We start from the raw sequence: 19,980 nt of genomic DNA on the forward strand, positions 1-19,980 counted from the left end.
AAAGTCAGATCACTGCTGACCAGGGAACTAAAGTCAGATCACTGCTGACCAGGGAACTAAAGTCAGATCACTGCTGACCAGGGAACTAAAGTCAGATCACTGCTGACCAGTGAACTAAAGTCAGATCACTGCTGACCAGGGAACTAAAGTCAGATCACTGCTGACTAGAGGGAACTAAAGTCAGATCACTGCTGACCAGGGAACTAAAGTCAGTCACAACTCAACTAAATAACTTACACATGTTTACAGATCACTGTTAACCGCCGAGCTAACGCTCTGTGCCTGTCTAAAGCGGCGGTGGATGAGAGACAGCGGGCGGAGCAGATTGAAACGTTGCTTTCCTCCATGTTTAACAGTTTCATCATGTTCATGCTTGTTGAACAGGTGTAATGATAACGTGTCTTGGCTTTACACTTGCAAAGTTTGATTGAACTTATGAGTAGTTGTAGCTGTCTCCACCGCGGCCTCTCTGATCAGCTGTTCACTGACTGACTGACTGTAAGTTGATGTGAGTGGAGAGCTCCGACAGCAGCAGAGGAGAAGATGCAGCTTTAGCCCCACGGCCAGTTTAATACCTAGTTACGTTAACCATCCCTAAATATAATGATTGTTCTGATTCATCGCGTTCCAGACAGCCTTTTGCGATGTGTTCATCGCGCATGTTCATATCACGATGACGATGAAAATACGATTTATGGGTCAGCCCTATTTCGTATTAATTTAAAAAAAAATATTTCAGAGATTCCTCCGCGTACCACTACAGAGAGCTCGCGTACCACTGATGGTACAGTTTGAGAACCACTGGCCTAGACGCTTTCATAGACTCCAAAGGTGCAAACACAGTATAACAATAAAAGTTCCTTTTCTATTTTATCTTTAGTGAGCTAAGCAGCTAAATACTACACTACGTTCAGGAGCTAGTCGCTCACTCTGTCTGTCTGCCTTTTAACTGGAAACAGCTGCCTGCTGCTGCTGCTGGAAGCATGGTTGATGAGAGCGTTTTTTAAGGGCAATAAAACCAAAACATTAGCTAAAAGAGGCTAAAAAGCTCAGCACAACAGCAGTCAGGTGATAATTCACTGTGGGTTGTCACTACAAGTCACCTCTTTAATGTTACACTTGGTCATTTGATCAATTTTTTGGGGGGTTTTAGGGCTGTCAATCGATTCCAATATTTAATCACATCATTGTCCATAGTTAATTGCACATTTTTTATCCTTAAAGGGAGATTTGTGAAGTATTTAATCCTCTTATCAACATGGGAGTGGACAAATATGCTGCTTTATGCAAATGTATGTATATATTCATTATTGTAAATCAATTAACAACACAAAACAATGACAGATATTGATCCAGAAACCCTCACAGGTACTGCATTTAGCATAAAACAATATGCTCACATCATAACATGTCAAACTGCAGCCCAACAGGCAACAACAGCTGTCAGTGTGTCAGTGTGCTGACTTGACTATGACTTGCCCCAAACTGCATGTGATTATCATAAAGTGGGCATGTCTGTAAAGGGGAGACTCGTGGGTACCCATAGAACCCATTTACATTCACTGATCTGGAGGTCAGAGGTCAAGGGACCCCTTTGAAAACGGACATGGCAGTTTTTCATTGCCAAAACTTTAGAGCCTCATTTAGCCTCCTTCCCGACAAGCTAGCATGACATGGTAGTAGCTAGTTTCATATGATATCTGAACCTTTTCTCTAACTCTAAACCTGAACCTGCTACAGCCACTGAAAGACAGTAAAGTCCGTTATCACGTTCACTTTTACAGCCCTATTACATCCCCCAATCTGCCCATTGAGATATGCACAAATATATACAAATTTGCGTTAATGCGTTATCGTGTTAACTTCGATCAGCCCCAATATCTTATATATAAAAATATTTATTAGTGCAACTTTAAAGGACCAGTGTGTAACATTTAAGGGGATCCATTGACAGAAATTTAATATAATATTCATAAGTATGTTTTCTTCAATGTATAATCACCTGATAATAAGAGTCGTTGTGTTTTCGTTACCTTAGAATGAGCCGTTTATATCTACATAGGGAGCGGGTCCTCTCTTCACGGAGCCGGCCGCCCTGTTTCTACAGTAGCCCAGAACGGACAAACCACTGTTAACTTTTCCTGCTCGGGCCAGAGTCGATGACGTTTCTTGCTCCGTCACTGCACTCAGCCCCCCAGGAAACAAGACACGGGAAACCTCAAACTGCAGCTTCCACTGTACATTCACTTAATGTTCTCAAAGCTAAACTAACTCCGTCTTCTGCTCCACTAGCTCCACTAGCTCCACTAGCTTTCACTAGCTCTCACTAGCTCCACTAGCTCTCACTAGCTCTCACTAGCTCCACTAGCTCTCAATAGCCCTCACTAGCTCCACTAGCTCTCACTAGCTCTCACCAGCTCTCACCAGCTCTCACTAGCTCTCAATAGCCCTCACTAGCTCCACTAGCTCTCACCAGCTCTCACTAGCTCTCACCAGCTCTCACCAGCTCTCACTAGCTCTCACCAGCTCTCACCAGCTCTCACTAGCTCTCACTAGCCCTCACTAGCTCCACTAGCTCTCACTAGCTCTCACTAGCTCTCACCAGCTCTCACTAGCTCTCACCAGCTCTCACCAGCTCTCACTAGCTCTCACCAGCTCTCACTAGCTCTCACCAGCTCTCACCAGCTCTCACTAGCTCTCACCAGCTCTCACTAGCTCTCACCAGCTCTCACCAGCTCCCACCAGCTCTCACCAGCTCTCACCAACTCTCACCAGCTCTCACCAGCTCTCACCAACTCTCACCAGCTCTCACCAGCTCTCACCAGCTCTCACCAGCTCTCACCAGCTCCACTAGCTCTCACTAGCTCTCACCAGCTCTCACCAGCTCTCACCAGCTCTCACTAGCTCTCACCAGCTTTCACCAGCTCTCACTAGCTCCACTAGCTCTCACTAGCTCTCACTAGCTCTCACACTCATATTCACTGCCTCTCTCTCTCTTACTTTACTACTCACATTCCACGTACTGTACTCACCCAATGACCTATGCTACTCTTACAACAACTGGCTCTAAGACCATTCACATTTTCACGTGTTTGCTTCGGCTACCATTCTCCTATACACTTGGCACAGTGTTTTAGGTGGTTGCAATCTGCATCCTCACTGCTAGATGCCACCACATCCGACCTACACACTGCACCTTTAAACCGTTTAGTTTATGTCAATGATCTCTGTCTTAAAGCTTCCTTCCCTCGTCTCAATACAGGACTACATAGAAACGGAGCGACTGCTGAGTGCTGACAACGTCAACCAGGAAGAATTGCTCTCGTACGCCCGCGAGGCGGCCGACTTCGGCACAAACTACCAGCTGCCGTCCCTGGACTATGCCATCAACCACTACGGGCAGCCGGATGTAGCCATGTTTGACTTCACCAGCATGTACGCCTCAGAGAATGCTGCCTTGATCAGGGAGAAACACGGACATCAGCTCCTGGTGGCACTGGTGGGAGATAGTCTGCTTGAGGTACGAGGTAGCAGTGGCAGTTTGATACTCTGTCCTCCGTCCTGACTGAGGCTCATCTCGGATATGTTCACGCTGACATCGTGTTCTCCATTTACAGCCTTTCTGGCCGATGGGTACAGGTTGTGCTCGGGGGTTTCTGGCAGCCTTCGACAGTGCTTGGATGGTGAGGGGCTGGGCCCTGGGCAGGAGTCCTCTGGAGATACTGGCTGAGAGGTGTGTGGGTTTATGTTCCACTTCCTGTTACTTTAGATAAGCAGGATAGATTTTCTCTGGGTTTCATACGGATGAAAACAAGCATTGGTCCAGACAGCCGAGGAACACTTTGGTCCAAAGCAAGACACTATGACCATTCAGTATTGCTCCACTTTCAGGTCAAAATTACAACTTTTGTAAAATAAATATTATTTATCCAATTATCAATTATCAAATGGGCAGATAACCATGGAATGTGCTGAGCAGATTCATGCTCCACAGAGGATGAACCATAAGGTTTCTTCTAGCTCCTCCATGCCCTCTAATTGTCGACATTGCACACAATAAATTAGATACAATGACCAGCTTGCTTTGACATGTCTTGTGGAAGTTCAATGCTAATGTTTATAGTGACCCTACGACATTTCCTCCTGCTTCACTGTTAGTCCAAACTTTGCATTTGTACACAAGAAATATGGAAATGTGAAAGGCTAATTGGCTTATTATTAACTGACCACATTCATGCTCCCCTGAGGATGGACTGTATCTATTTTGCTATGTGCTAGCACCACTCTCAGGCTAAAATGTAATATCTCATGATCTAATGGGCAGATTGGGGGATGTAATAGGGCTGTAAAAGTTAATGTGATAATAACACGTTAACGCAAATTTGTTTTAACGCCACTATTTTCTTTAAGGCATTAACGCAACTTGTGATTTTACGATTGTAGCGGCTCAGTTTCAAAGCTAGAAGCTAGAAGATACTGGTATCATATGAAACTATACAACCTGATGAATCCATCGGTACCAACCATGTCATACTAGCCTGTCATGAAGGAGGTTAAATAACGCTCCAAACTTACACTAAATGTTGGCGATGGGTTCTATGGGTACCCACGAGTCTCCCCTTTACAGACATGCCTACTTTATGATAATCACATGCAGTTTGGGGCAAGTCATAGTCAAGTCAGCACACTGACACACTGACAGCTGTTGTTGCCTGTTGGGCTGCAGTTTGCCATGTTATGATTGGAGCATATTGTTTTATGCTAAATGCAGTACCTGTGAGGGTTTCTGGATCAATATCTGTCATTGTTTTGTGTTGTTAATTGATTTACAATAATAAATGTATACATACATTTTCATAAAGCAGCATATTTGTCCACTCCCATGTTGATAAGAGGATTAAATACTTGACTAATCTCCCTTTAAGGTACATTTAGAACAGATGAATTCATGCTCCCCTGAGGATGGACCGTATCTATTTTGCTTTGTGCTAGCACCACTCTCAGGCTAAAATGTAATATTTCATGATCTAATGGGAAGATTGGTATAAAATTAATTAAACATATATTCCTGGCTTCCAGTGGATACTTTGTCTTTAACCTTGTGACTTTATATTTAAAAAATACCATAACACTAAAACTATCAATAAAGTAGCTGAAACTTTAGTTTTAGTTTAAGAATACAAAAGAAATGAAAAGCCCAGTGTCTACAGGCAGCTACTGGAGCTACTGCAGCTTTACACCTTCTCTACTTCTTTGACTTACAGGTTGGGGTCCTTTTTGTGATCTTAATTGTAATGAGCCATATCAGCTTTGAAGGAGACCATGATTTCTCTGTGCGTATTTCATGTCACATGAAAACGGATAGCCTTGTTATCACCTGCCGAAACAAAGTAAAGTAGTCAAATAATGCAGTCTGGACATATCTGGTGTAAATGCACAAGTGATGTTGATTTCATGTTAGTGGTCTTTATCTGTAGCTTTGAAAGCAGCACTCAGTGTTTGATAGTTGCAGTGTAGTTGTCAGACGGTTGAAGTTGCGCTGTTGTTCCTCAGGGAGAGTATCTACCGGCTGCTGCCTCAGACCACCACGGAGAACATCAGTAAAAACTTTGAACATTACGCCATTGACCCCGCCACCCGCTACCCCAACCTCAACTCCAGCTGTGTACGCCCACACCAGGTCAGTCCAACATTCTGGGTCTTCTGCTGAGTGATACTGGATTCAAATGTTTCAATCTCATCTGAGTGATTAAGAACGATTTTACCATCATTGAATCAGAGATGATATATATGTTTTTAAAGAAGCAGATATCGCAAATAAGCTCAACAATGACTGAAAAAAATGCCACTTTTCTCTTTACCAGCAAGCTCATGACATGTTTTGAACTGTGCATCATGCAGTGATGCCACCCAACTCACCCCTCGAATAGAACATTTGTAGCTGTGGATAGATAATATTTCTAGCTATAGTCCCATTTCCACCGCAGGAACTTTACCTGTATTTTTCCCCCGGAACTAACGACCTTTTGAAGAACTAGACCAGGGTCCAAATTAAGTTCTGGGTACATTTTACCCCCGAAAAAGGCCCCAGTCGGGGGTAGTACTTTCTAAAAGTACCAGAACTAACATTTATTATTTTCTGACGTGTATTTTAGAGTAAACAGACGACACACTGAGCTGCAGGCTGCAGAGTGAGTTTACTGCTGTGACCACCAGCAGCCCTCATCACATGTCATGTTGCTTTTTCATACATAAGCGGACTGATTTGCATAATCTTGGTGGAAACGCAGATAACAGTGGGTTAAAGGAACCTTTTAGTTCCTTGAAAAGTTGTTCCAGGATCTAAAAGTCCCTAGAACTTTTGGTGTAAACCCAGCTGTAGTGTCTCTACCTTTTGTGTTATATTTGGATTAGAGCAAGTGTTAAGTGCATACCTATTGAACTGTCATTGCTCTGGTAGATTTGAGAGTTGTTAACAATGAGTATGTTCCTTTATTCGCTCTGCCAACCAGCAGCCATATACAGCTGTTTTGATGGAGTATATGGCCGTTATGTGTCCACCTTCAGTTGTCCCTGAAGGGTCTCCCAGCAGATGTGTGTCAACTGCAAATCTTCTAAATCCTACTGTTTGATTCTGCAATGACTTAAGTGTCTCTGTGATTGTGTTAAACATTATTTGATCAAGTTTAAAACTATTTTACATATCTTCTCATGTCTTTCTCCTCTGTTTTTTCTTCTTTCAGGTGCGTCACCTGTTCATTGACGGCCAGCAGGACTCCTGCCACCTGGGAAGAGGAGGACCCACACAGAGATCAATGAACTTGTGCGGAGGAGGTGAGATGCAACCCCCAAGTTTTTATCCACTCCCATGTTGATAAGTGTGTTAAATACTTGAAAAATCTCCATTTAAGTTAAATTTTTAACAGATAAAACATGTGCGAATTTGTGATTAATCGTGATTTAATATTTGAATCGATTATGTATTCCGACAGTGTTGAGCACGTATATACTGATTATAGGGTTAGTGTTACGTGTGCTCATACTGCTGTAATAACAGACTGTAGATGCAAATATCTTGAGACAAAGTAGTGCCAGTAAGGATTGCTGCCAACCTCTCAGATGGGACTGTATTCTCCTGTCATGTTGTAATGGTAATGTGATCATCCTATGAGCCACCGCTGAGATTAGATGCATCCACAGGCCCATTAACACTGCATGAAGCTTTGATACCTTCAGAAGTGAAATTAAGACGCTGTTTGACTGACTCAGCCAGTCAATATAGCATGACAGCTTTCATAGCTTTAACAAAGTGAACTGAAGTTTACTGGAGAAAAGAAGGTTGACATCATAGTGAATGCCTACTGAGCTCCACTGAGGGGAAACTTTAGCCTTATCTCCGTCACAGGCTGACACACCTCATCACAGACAATACAGCTGGATACCATTACACCCACATGAGGGTCAAACATGATGCCGCTCAGACCTGCTCTACTCTGACTGATAAACAAATTGGTCTGAGGCAGTTGTCTTTCCTATGATGGAGTGTTCTCCCTGAGAGAAGCAAATCATTGTTTAGTCGCAATCTAAAGCAGCATTAACCTTTGAGACCCACAATAGACCTCTTTTTTAGGGGTTCCAGGGGGTCTTTAGGGGGAGATAGCAGGTCAACAGTAGATGTCACATAGAAGAGAGAGAGAGAGAGATAGCCTAGCAGCTGTAATAACTAATACAAGTAGGACTAATAACACAAAACCAATAGTAGTGGATGTAAAAGAGTGATAATACAACTATCGGAATTGATATCATTGGGTCGTCCTCAGACGGGCTTTCAAGTGGAGCTTCCAGCTGTCTCAGTCCACCATACATCTGGCTAGCTCGCCAGCACTGTCCAGCATCTCTCCTCAGTACGTCCATGTATGTTGGTGTGGGACGTCCCTGTGATCGATACCCGTGCGTTGGTTCCCACAGCATCAGCATGCTTGCTGGGAGTACTTTCTGTCTTTGGCAGTGACCGAGAAGTCTCATTCTCCAGGCTGCCACATTGTCACTAAGTGTTGGTAGTCCCTCGTTAGCCTTGGTAGTCCCTCGTACAGACGGAATTAATTAATGATGGTAGCAGTTGGTGTCAAGCAGGCAGCAGACGCGGTAGCAGATGCAGCCACAATACCGGAGACATCCAGATCCAGGTGAAACCCCGCTCCAAGTGTAACCCTGCTCCAGGTATAACCTCGCTCCAGGTGTGACCCCGCTCCATGGTTACCTGCGAGACAAGGAGGCACAAGGACTCCCGGGAAGGAATGTAGTTAGTAACAATGAATGGGACATGAATATATATAGAAGGAGAGAGGAGCTCAGTGTGTCATAGGAAGTCCCCCGGCAGTCTAGGCCTATAGCAGCTTAACTAGGGGCTGGTCAAAGACAGCCCTAACTATAAGCGTTATCAAAGAGGAAAGTCTTTAGCCTACTCTTAAATGTAGAGACGGTGTCTGCCTCCTGGACTGGAACTGGGAGCTGGTTCCACAGAAGAGGAGCTTGATAGCTGAAGGCTCTGGCTCCCATTCTACTTTTGGAGACTCTAGGAACCTCAAGTAACCCTGCTGCATTCTGGGAGCGCAGTGCTCTAGTGGGGTAATAGGGTACTATGAGCTCTTTAAGATATGACGGGGCCTGACCGTTTAGCGCTTTGTAGGTGAGGAGGACGATTTTAAAATCTATTCTTGATTTTACAGGCAGCCAGTGCAGAGAAGCTAATACAGGAGTAATATGATCTCTTTTTCTAGTTCTTGTCAGTACACGTGCTGCAGCATTCTGGATCAACTGGAGAGTCTTAAGAGACTTATTGGAGCAGCCTGATAATAAGGATTTGCAGTAATCGAGTCTAGAGGTAACAAATGCATGGACTAATTTTCCTGCATCATTTTGAGACAGGATGTGCCTGATCTTCGTAATGTTACATAGATGAAAGAAGGCAGTCCTTGAGGTTTGTTTTATGTGGGAGTTAAAGGAAATATCCTGATCAAAGATAACTCCCAGATTCCTTACGGTGGTGCTGGAGGCCAGGGCAATGCCATCTAGAGTAACTATATCATTAGATAATTTGTTTCAGAGGCGCTCAGGGCCAAGTACAATAACTTCAGTTTTGTCTGAGTTTAACATCAGGAAATTGCAGGTCATCCAGGTTTTTATGTCCTTAAGGCATGCTCGAAGTTTAGTTAACTGGTTTGTTTCGTCTGGCTTGATCGATAGATATAATTGGGTATCATCTGCATAACAATGAAAGTTTATGGAGTGTTTTCTAATAACATTGCCTAAGGGAAGCATATATAAGGTAAATAGAATTGGTCCAAGTACAGAACCCTGTTGAACTCCATGACTAACTTTGGCGTGCATGGAGGACTCATCGTTAACATGTACAAACTGAGATCGATCTGATAAATAGGACTTAAACCAACTTAGTGCAGTTCCTTTAATGCCAATTAAATGTTCCAGTCTCTGTAATAGGATGTGATGGTCAATGGTGTCGAAAGCAGCACTAAGATCTAACAGGACAAGTACAGAGACAAGTCCTTTGTCCGATGCCATTAGAAGGTCATTTGTAATTTTCACTAGTGCTGTCTCTGTGCTATGGTGCACTCTAAATCCTGACTGATAATCCTCGAATAAATGATTGTTCTGTAGAAAGTCACACAGTTGACTGGCAACTGCTTTATCGAGTATCTTGGAGGTAAAGGGAAGGTTAGATATAGGTCTATAGTTGGCTAGGACCTCTGGATCAAGAGTGGGCTTTTTAAGAAGAGGTTTAATTACAGCTACTTTAAAGGACTGTGGTACATAGCCTGTTAGTAAAGACACATTGATCATATCCAGTAAAGAGGTGCTAACTAAAGGTAATACTTCTTTAAGCAGTCTAGTTGGGATGGGGTGTAGGAGACAGGTAGATGAATTAGATGAAGAGATCAGTGAAGTCAGTTTGTGGAGGTTGATGGGAGAAAAGCAGTCTAAATATATATCAGGTTGTACAGCTGTTTCTGAGGTTCCTAAGTTTGAGGATAAATTGGTACCAGTTGACGGTAGGAGGTGATTAATTTTGTCTCTAATAGTTAGACACTGGAGAATTGATAAAACTGATCAATAATCCCTCCAAAATACCACATTAAGGCACCAAGACCTTGAGGAACACCGTAGAAAAAGCCATGCTGTGATTTGGGATCAAAATCTTTTGACATTTGGAGATTTCAGCATTTTTCGGTGATTGGATGGCGAGCACATCTGTTGTGTAAACTGCTCAGAAACCCCCTTATTGTCAATGTAGCTAGGAAAGCCATCCATCCTCTGAATGCTCTAGGTCTCTAGTTTGATCCATCCATCCTCTGAATGCTCTAGGTCTCTAGTCTGATCCATCCTCTGAATGCTCTAGGTCTCTAGTTTGATCCATCCATCCTCTGAATGCTCTAGGTCTCTAGTAGGATCCATCCATCCTCTGAATGCTCTAGGTCTGTAGTTTGATCCATCCATCCTCTGAATGCTCTAGGTCTCTAGTTTGATCCATCCATCCTCTGAATGCTCTAGGTCTCTAGTTTGATCCATCCATCCTCTGAATGCTCTAGGTCTCTAGTTTGATCCATCCATCCTCTGAATGCTCTAGGTCTCTAGTTTGATCCATCCATCTTCTGAATGCTCTAGGTCTCTAGTTTGTGGCTGTAAAGTTTCATGAGGCTGTGATTATCCTAGAGGTCACCACAGGTCATTTTATGCAGTGAGGTTAATGAAATGGCTCTTATGGGACTAACATCATCACACATGAATACAGTTGGGCTCATTGGATCCACAAGAGTCTCAGCTTTACAGTCATACCCAATTTATGGAATTCAACACTGTTTAGGGACCCCAGTATGCAGAAATATTCAAATACACCATTTTAGAATAGGAGAAATAATAAACAAATAACTGCATAGTTTTGGCCACAAACTGCATGTGATTATCATAAAGTGGGCATGTCTGTAAAGGGGAGACTCGTGGGTACCCATAGAACCCATTTACATTCACTGATCTGGAGGTCAGAGGTCAAGGGACCCCTTTGAAAATGGCTATGACAGTTTTTCATTGCCAAAACTTTAGAGCGTCATTTAGCCTCCTTCCCGACAAGCTAGCATGACATAGTAGTAGCTAGTTTCATATGATATCTGAACCTTCTCTCTAACTCTAAACCTGAACCTGCTACAGCCACTGAAAGACAGTAAAGTCCGTCGGGATCGCCGGCAATCCCACCGGCAATCCCACCGGCAATCCCACCGGCAATCCCGCCGGTTTCAGGGGGTTATTAGATTTTTTAGTCCACTTGGGGGCGCCAGTAGAAGCCTTAAACACAACTTTGACATTTTATCATCTTATATTATGATGTCATGGGGAAGCTGGTAGCAAACAGTGGCTTATCTACACATCCAAAACAATATTAGCATTTATTTTGAGTACCTGCTGGATAAAAGCCCAATATTCACTCTCCTTTTAGCTCTGTCTCGTTCTCCATCCTGAGAAAAGCTCCGTCTCTTCAGCTGCTACTGCGTAGGGCCGGGCAATAAAATGATCTTGGAAATGTTCATGATAAAATCTTCCACGGTAACGATGATACATATATGAGATTTATTTTTGATTTAGTTATTTTTTAATCCGTTTTTCGCTACCTAAAAAATCACTGGACGGACAGCCGATATGTCGTAGACTCCGCCATCGCTTATTCTGTCGTTACTGTTGCGGCTGTATTTGGAACATTTGGAAAAACTAGAAGAGCTGCGCCATTGAATTATTTTATCCCCATTCAAGTTAGAATCGGGCTAAACCAGAAGTTTGCTGAGTGGACTGGCGAAGGTCTCTGGTGAGCATGCGTTAACAGTCTGCTAAAGTAGTGTGCAGCAGTGACGAGAAGTGTTAAATATACTCTACATATGTAATCGGCCCTCATTGACCCGACCCGTTCTGATAATAAATAACTGTATATTATAAATAATTAATTATTAGGGCAGCGACGTACATGAAACCTGCCTTGGCGGAGGTCTGCGCTCTCCGAGTGCACTTCTAGTTATTATTATTATTATTATTATTTATAAATGTATATTGTGATAATTATCGACATCGATCAATATAAAAACAACTGTGATTAGATTTTTGGCTGTATCGTCCGGCCCTACTGCTGCTGCTCCAGCTTGTTGCTAACGTTGTCTGTCTGCTGTTTAGTGCTGCTGCAGGTAGTTTACTGTGTGTGTACTGTGTGTGTGTGTTCTGTGTGTGTACTGTATGTGTGTACTGTGTGTGTACTGTGTGTGTACTGTGTGTGTACTGTGTGTCTACTGTATGTGTGTACTGTGTGTGTTCTGTGTGTGTACTGTGTGTGTACTGTATGTGTGTACTGTATGTGTGTACTGTGTGTGTACTGTATGTGTGTACTGTGTGTGTACTGTGTGTGTACTGTGTGTGTGTGTACTGTATGTGTGTACTGTGTGTGTACTGTGTGTGTACTTTGTGTGTCTACTGTATGTGTGTACTGTGTGTGTTCTGTGTGTGTACTGTGTGTGTACTGTGTGTGTACTGTGTGTGTACTGTATGTGTGTACTGTATGTGTGTACTGTGTGTGTACTGTATGTGTGTACTGTGTGTGTACTGTGTGTGTACTGTGTGTGTACTGTGTGTGTACTGTGTGTGTGTGTACTGTATGTGTGTACTGTGTGTGTACTGTGTGTGTACTTTGTGTGTCTACTGTATGTGTGTACTGTGTGTGTTCTGTGTGTGTACTGTGTGTGTACTGTGTGTGTACTGTGTGTGTACTGTGTGTGTACTGTATGTGTGTACTGTATGTGTGTACTGTGTGTGTACTGTATGTGTGTACTGTGTGTGTACTGTGTGTGTACTGTGTGTGTACTGTGTGTGTGTACTGTGTGTGTTCTGTGTGTGTACTGTGTGTGTTCTGTGTGTGTACTGTGTGTGTTCTGTGTGTACTGTGTGTGTACTGTGTGTGTACTGTGTGTGTGTACTGTGTGTGTACTGTGTGTACTGTGTGTGTACTGTATGTGTACTGTGTGTGTACTGTATGTGTGTACTGTGTGTGTACTGTGTGTGTTCTGTGTGTGTTCTGTGTGTGTACTGTGTGTGTACTGTGTGTGTACTGTGTGTGTTCTGTGTGTGTACTGTGTGTGTAGTGTGTGTACTGTGTGTGTACTGTGTGTGTTCTCTGTGTGTACTGTGTGTGTTCTGTGTGTACTGTGTGTGTACTGTGTGTGTACTGTGTGTGTGTACTGTGTGTGTACTGTGTGTGTACTGTGTGTGTACTGTATATGTACTGTGTGTGTACTGTATGTGTGTACTGTGTGTGTTCTGTGTGTGTACTGTGTGTGTACTGTGTGTGTACTGTGTGTGTTCTGTGTGTGTTCTGTGTGTGTTCTGTGTGTGTAGTGTGTGTACTGTGTGTGTACTGTGTGTGTACTGTGTGTGTACTGTGTGTGTTCTGTGTGTGTACTGTGTGTGTACTGTATGTGTGTACTGTGTGTGTACTGTATGTGTATACTGTGTGTGTATACTGTATGTGTACTGTGTGTGTTCTGTGTGTGTACTGTGTGTGTACTGTGTATTTATCAGAGCTTCTACACTGGAAACCTCTGCCTCCTGCTGAGGTTGATGAGAACGGTGCGACAGAACCATAACATTAAAGTTGTGGGCAGTAAAACCAGAGCATTGAGCTAAAAGACAGTAAGAACACTATAGAGCTGAAGAGAACTGGAGAGCTGGTGATAATTGACCCCTTTTAACATTACTCATGCTCATTTGACCCATAGTTGGTATGAGAACACTGATTCACACAGCTTTAAGTCTTCACTCAAGATCTAAGTGAAATCCCATGTTTGGGTTTCAAGGCCTAAAAGGTCAATTTCTATTTCACATACACTGAGTTGCCAGTTTATTAGGTACTAAATGCTAAAACTAGGGCTGTCAAAGTTAACTCTGATAATAACGCGTTAACGCTAATTAGTTTTAACGCCACTAATGTCTTTAACGCATTAAAGCAACTTGTGATTTTTAGGTTGTAGCGGCTCAGTTTTAAAGCTAGAGTGAAGATACTGGTATCATATGAAACTATAAAACCTGATGAATCCATCGGTACCAACCATGTCAGACTAGCTTGTCATGAAGGAAGGAAGGAAGAAGGCTCAACAATGCTCCAAACTTACACTTAATTTTGGCGAGGAAAAACTGTCATGGCCATTTTCAAAGGGGTCCCTTGACCTCTGACCTCCAGATCAGTGAATGTAAATGGGTTCTATGGGTACCCACGAGTCTCCCCTTTACAGACATGCCCACTTTATGATAATCACATGCAGTTTGGGGCAAGTCATAGTCAAGTCAGCACACTGACACACTGACAGCTGTTGTTGCCTGTTGGGCTGCAGTTTGACATGTTATGATTGGAGCATATTGTTTTATGCTAAATGCAGTACCTGTGAGGGTTTCTGGACAATATCTGTCATTGATTTGTGTTCATTGATTTACAATAATAAATATATACATACATTTGCATAAAGCAGCATATTTGCCCACTCCCATGTTGATAAGAGGATTTAATATTTGACAAATCTCCCTTTTAAGGTACATTTTGAACAGATACAAAATTTGTGACAAATATTTTAATTGATTGACAGTCTTAGTTATAATGTTCACTCTTTGTTAAAATAGTTTTAGAGAGGTTTTGATTTAACTTCATGGTCATTTTGGAGGCTGCTGTTCGTGGTGCTGTTCACTTGTATTGCGATATACTGAGAGGTGTTTCTAATATTTTGTCCACCCCATCTATATCAGTGAGAGTGGGCTAAATATGAGGAACACGCCCTCAATATAACACAAACAGCACTGCAAACATCAGCCTCTAAAATGACCTTAAAGCTGAATGAACCATGAAGCTCATTTCCAGTCAGAGGGAGTGCTGCAGATCTCAGGTATCTGGTAAAGTAGGCCGGTCGGTACCCCGCCCTGAATGTCTGCTCTGTCTCTGCTTTTACTGCCATGGTTACTCTGCTTTAGGCTTCGTAGGTGATTCAAGTCTGTCAAGTCACAAGGCTCGAGTGAAACTAGTGTTCAAATGCAGAGATTATATGATTGTATGTCAAAGGGCAAATTCCCTGTCCAGCAGCTTGACAGGACCTCGTTGACTATGGTTGATTCCATTGTGTCGTGCAGCGTCCGAGGTGCGTCCTGGCCGGCTGCTGACCTGGTGTCAGAAGCAGACTCAGGGCTACAGAGGGGTCGACGTCACCAACCTCACATCTTCTTGGAGGAACGGCCTGGCCCTCTGCGCTCTCCTACACCGCCAGAGGCCTGAGCTCATGTAAGAACACACACACACACACACACACACACACACACACACACACACAAGAAACACGTGGAAATGTTGAGGGTTATTCAGGTTTAGCTCGTTTTCTGTAGGCTTGTGAAGAGTCACCTGTACAGACTGGCTCTCTTTGAACTGAGCAGCCTGGTAATGAGGAATGAGCGGGACAAAATGAATCTCTCTGTTGAAGTATTGTGTAGACAGTCAGTATATTACAGTTCGTTAGTTAAAGAGGACCTATGATGCTTATTTTACAGGTTCAACATGTTGACATGCTTTAATGTTCAACAAACAATTTTATTTTCTGGTAGCTGCTGTGCTGCAGCTCCTCTTTTCACCCTCTGTCTGAAGAGCTTTATTTGAGCTTTTTTCCGTCATTTTCATGGTAACACTAAATCAGTAATACTCCCATACAGCAGAGCCAAACGATGCTGGTGGATCCTCTAGCTGGACTTTATCGTGTCTACTCGCCATTTCCTTATCTGACTGACAGCCGCACTCTGCACTTCATCTGTGCCAACTGAGAAGTTTTTTCCTCCCCGATAACTTTATTTGAAGTTTTTTTTTCTGCGCATGCCCTTTTGACTGAAAACTGTGAGGCTGTTCCCCATTTAGTGTGACAATAAACGGGAGCCTAACTCTACATGAAGAAAGCACACAATGGGCCTCATAACTTATTTCAAATGAACCGAACAATTCATACACGACCCGAACCGTGACTAGAGAACCCTGATTAGAGGATCGTGACTAGAGAACCGTGACTAGAGGACCCTGATTAGAGGACCGTGACTAGAGAACCGTGACTAGAGAACCCTGATTAGAGGACCGTGACTAGAGAACCGTGACTAGAGAACCCTGATTAGAGGACCGTGACTAGAGAACCTTGATTAGAGGACCGTGACTAGAGAACCCTGATTAGAGGACTGTGGCTAGAGAACCGTGACTAGAGAACCCTGATTAGAGGACCGTGACTAGAGAACCCTGATTAGAGGACCGTGACTAGAGAACCGTGACTAGAATACCGTGACTAGAGAACCCTGATTAGAGAACTGTGACTAGAGAACCGTGACTAGAATACCGTGACTAGAGAACCCTGATTAGGGAACCGTGACTAGAATTCCGTGACTAGAGAACCCTGATTAGAGAACCATGACTAGAGAACCGTGACTACAGAACCGTGATTAGAGAACCGAGAGTTCGGATTTTTTACCGGAACCGTTCTATCCCTAGGAATGAGTGTCTCTAACGTAGAGCTGCGTTGCAGATTATTCCAGTAGTAATAATAATAATAATGATAGACTTTATTTCTATAGCACCTTTCAACATGAGTAGTTCCAACACAGTCTCACGCAGTTTGTGAAATAGTCACAAAATTGTATCTATTTCATTCGTGTACATAGACACGAATTTCACTTTTTTTTGTGACGCTCAGCACGACTTTCAGCAACGGATTTTTCATGTTTTCCTACGAATGTCCAACAACACATGACGCATGAGTCAATTTCCGCTCCAGTCTTTTCAAAACAAAACTACTTAGTTAGGTTTAGGAAAAGATCCGAGGGACCAGAGGGTGAGAGCAGTGCAGAGTAGCTGCTGTGAGCTAGCCAGTTCGGGCACGCTCACATGCGTTGTTTTATTTTGAACACTTGCTGAGTGAAACCGAAGCATATCTCTCTTTTCCTCCCATTATCTCACCTCACCATCTCTCTCCCAGCCAGCGCTAGGGACATGGAGGATGTTTGAAGGAACAACATGAATACTACCCTTCCCTCCCTTTTGTTCCCCCTCAGTGACTATGACTATCTGAACGAGGAGGACGTGGCGGGGAACAACCAGTTGGCGTTTGACGTGGCTGAGCGAGAGTTTGGCATCCAGCCGGTGACGAGGGGAGAGGAGGTGGCTGCTGAGGCGGAACCAGACAAGCTGCTGATGGTTCTCTACCTCTCCAAGTTCTACGAGACCTTCAGGAACTCCCCAGGAACCAACAACGGTCAGACTCCTTCCTGCCTTTGCCACAGAGAATCAAAACAGCTTATTTTATATTTATTTAGAGCATAGAGCCCTTCCAGCCCTCGCTCCTTTAAAGGTCACCTATTATGCAAAATGCACTTTTCCATGTCTTTTAAACATCAATATCTGTCCCCAGTGTGTCTACAGGTCACCATAGTATCATAAAAGACCATCCTCTCTCTTTTTCTCCTGCTCCGTTTGTCCGGAAATGGGTGTAGAAAATCACTTTGCTTTTTTTCCTTCTCTTCTGACGTCATTAGAGAATTGCAAGCCATGTAAGGATTTCCTGGAACCAGAGCAGAACCTTCAGTAGCTGACCCCGCCCCACAGCGCGTCACTGTCTCTCCTCAACCGAACTTGAGCAAAGTAGCTCCTACTGTTAGTCTGCAAGAACCAGCAGAACAGTCTTCATGTAATCCCATCATCTAAATATAACATGTTCTTTCACAAAGGCTTCATGTAATTACACTGTTTAAACAGCTGATATTTATATATTATATATATTTGATGTCATGCATGTAGAAGAGTACTACAGGTAGTAAATAGTGACTGTAAGCAACACAACACATTTCTGTTTCACAGTCAAACTTTATTTGAGTAGACAGATGACAATATTAATTATTCACAGCATTTGTAATCATCAGTTATGATGACATGGTACAGGAGAAAGTCTTTCAGCTCCGGTAAACTATGATAAACTAAGCTCCGGTGGTCTGTAGTCATGGTAACACAGAGACAGCTACTACAGTAATTAATATACTATTACTCTGATTACTTTTTTCTACGTTTATCAGGTGTCTTTTACCAGAAATACTTTCCACCCTGATGGTCGCTGTGTTTACACACCGTCTCATAGCGGTAGCATGTAGCTAACCCGTTAGCATGTAGCTACATGCCAACGGGTTAGCTCTGTATCTCCCATCTGCTCTCAGCTATCTGCTCTCAGCTGTCTGCTCTCCTCTGGGATGATTCTGTCGGTCATTTCTCACATATGGATCTGTAAAGACAGACGTAAAACAGAGTGTATGTTTACGGTTTACAGAGTTGATGCAGAAGGTAAACACTGAGCTAACTAACAGAGATATAAATAGCATTATTTACCTGAGAGAAACCGTCAGGAAAACCTGGAGTCTGGACTGCAGATGTTGTTCATTTGTCGCCGATTTCTGATCAGATTCCTCCGGTAACGTGCGCTGGGTGAAGTTTCTGGTTTATAAACTTTAAGATGGTTTATAAACGCTATCCTAGCTGCTTCTCCCTCTCCTTACAGTCAGAGCTACCGGTAGCTCTCTCTCTCTATCCGTGACACTGTGTTGACAGTGACGCTGTGTTGAGGACGTTTGATTGACAGAAACGCTGACCAATCAGAGCAGAGTGGGAGGAGATAGGCTGTAAATCAGGATCTCTCAGACAGAGGCTAAATGCAGGCTGAGTGAGAGAGACACTATGAGAAGAATAAAGGCTTTTTTGAACATTGCAGCATGTAAACACGTTCTAGTGCAACATTAAAATACATCTATGAACCTGGAAATGAGCATAATATGAGACCTTTAACTCCTCCTCCTGGCCCTCGCTCCTTTAACTCTTCCTCCCAGCCCTCGCTCCTTTAACTCCTCCTCCCATCCCTCGCTCCTTAACTCCTCCCCCCGGCCCTCGCTCCTTTAACTCCTCCTCCCGGCCCTCGCTCCTTTAACTCCTCCTCCCATCTCTCGCTCCTTTAATTCCTCCTCCCGGCCCTAACTCCTTGAACTCCTCCTCCCATCCCTCGCTCCTTTAACTCCTCCTCCCATTTCTCGCTCCTTTAATTCCTCCTCCCGGCCCTAACTCCTTGAACTCCTCCTCCCATCCCTCGCTCCTTAACTCCTCCTCCCGGCCCTCGCTCATTTGACTCCTCTTTCTTTAACTCCTCCTCCCAGCCCTTGCTCCTTTAACTCCTCCTCCCATCCCTCGCTCCTTAACTCCTCCTCCCAGCCCTCGCTCCTTTAACTCCTCCTCCCATCCCTCGATCCTTTAACTCCTCCTCCCATCCCTCGCTCCTTTGACTCCTCCTCCTTTAACTCCTCCTCCGATCCCTCGCTCCTTTAACTCCTCCTCCGATCCCTCGCTCCTTTAACTCCTCCTCCCATCCCTCGCTCCTTAACTCCTTCTCCCTGCCCTGGCTCCTTTAACTCCTCCTCCCATCCCTCGCTCCTTAACTCCTCCCCTCGGCCCTCGCTCCTTTAACTCCTCCTCCCATCTCTCGCTCCTTTAATTCCTCCTCCCGGCCCTAACTCCTTGAACTCCTCCTCCCATCCCTCGCTCCTTTAACTCCTCCTCCCATCTCTCGCTCCTTTAATTCCTCCTCCCGGCCCTAACTCCTTGAACTCCTCCTCCCAGCCCTCGCTCCTTTAACTCCTCCTCCCATCCCTCGATCCTTTAACTCCTCCTCCCATCCCTCGCTCCTTTGACTCCTCCTCCTTTAACTCCTCCTCCGATCCCTCGCTCCTTTAACTCCTCCTCCCATCCCTCGCTCCTTAACTCCTTCTCCCTGCCCTGGCTCCTTTAACTCCTCCTCCCATCCCTCGCTCCTTAACTCCTCCCCCCGGCCCTCGCTCCTT

At 43.9% G+C, this 19,980-nt stretch overlaps 1 protein-coding gene across 20 annotated transcripts in view; it reads left to right on the forward strand.

The window, feature by feature from the left end:
* Nucleotides 1-19,980, forward strand: part of mical2b (microtubule associated monooxygenase, calponin and LIM domain containing 2b) — a 130,611-nt gene that overhangs the window by 57,120 nt on the left and 53,511 nt on the right. For all 20 annotated transcript variants that reach the window (XM_037766177.1, XM_037766176.1, XM_037766156.1 and 17 more), the window contains exons 8-13: nt 3,263-3,520; nt 3,618-3,733; nt 5,554-5,680; nt 6,744-6,834; nt 15,220-15,367; nt 17,164-17,363. In XM_037766177.1, the coding sequence (XP_037622105.1) occupies nt 3,263-3,520; nt 3,618-3,733; nt 5,554-5,680; nt 6,744-6,834; nt 15,220-15,367; nt 17,164-17,363 (940 nt within the window). The remainder of the gene's footprint in view (nt 1-3,262; nt 3,521-3,617; nt 3,734-5,553; nt 5,681-6,743; nt 6,835-15,219; nt 15,368-17,163; nt 17,364-19,980) is intronic.

Source organism: Sebastes umbrosus, chromosome 4 (assembly GCF_015220745.1).
Source record: "Sebastes umbrosus isolate fSebUmb1 chromosome 4, fSebUmb1.pri, whole genome shotgun sequence".
Taxonomy (NCBI): domain Eukaryota; kingdom Metazoa; phylum Chordata; class Actinopteri; order Perciformes; family Sebastidae; genus Sebastes; species Sebastes umbrosus.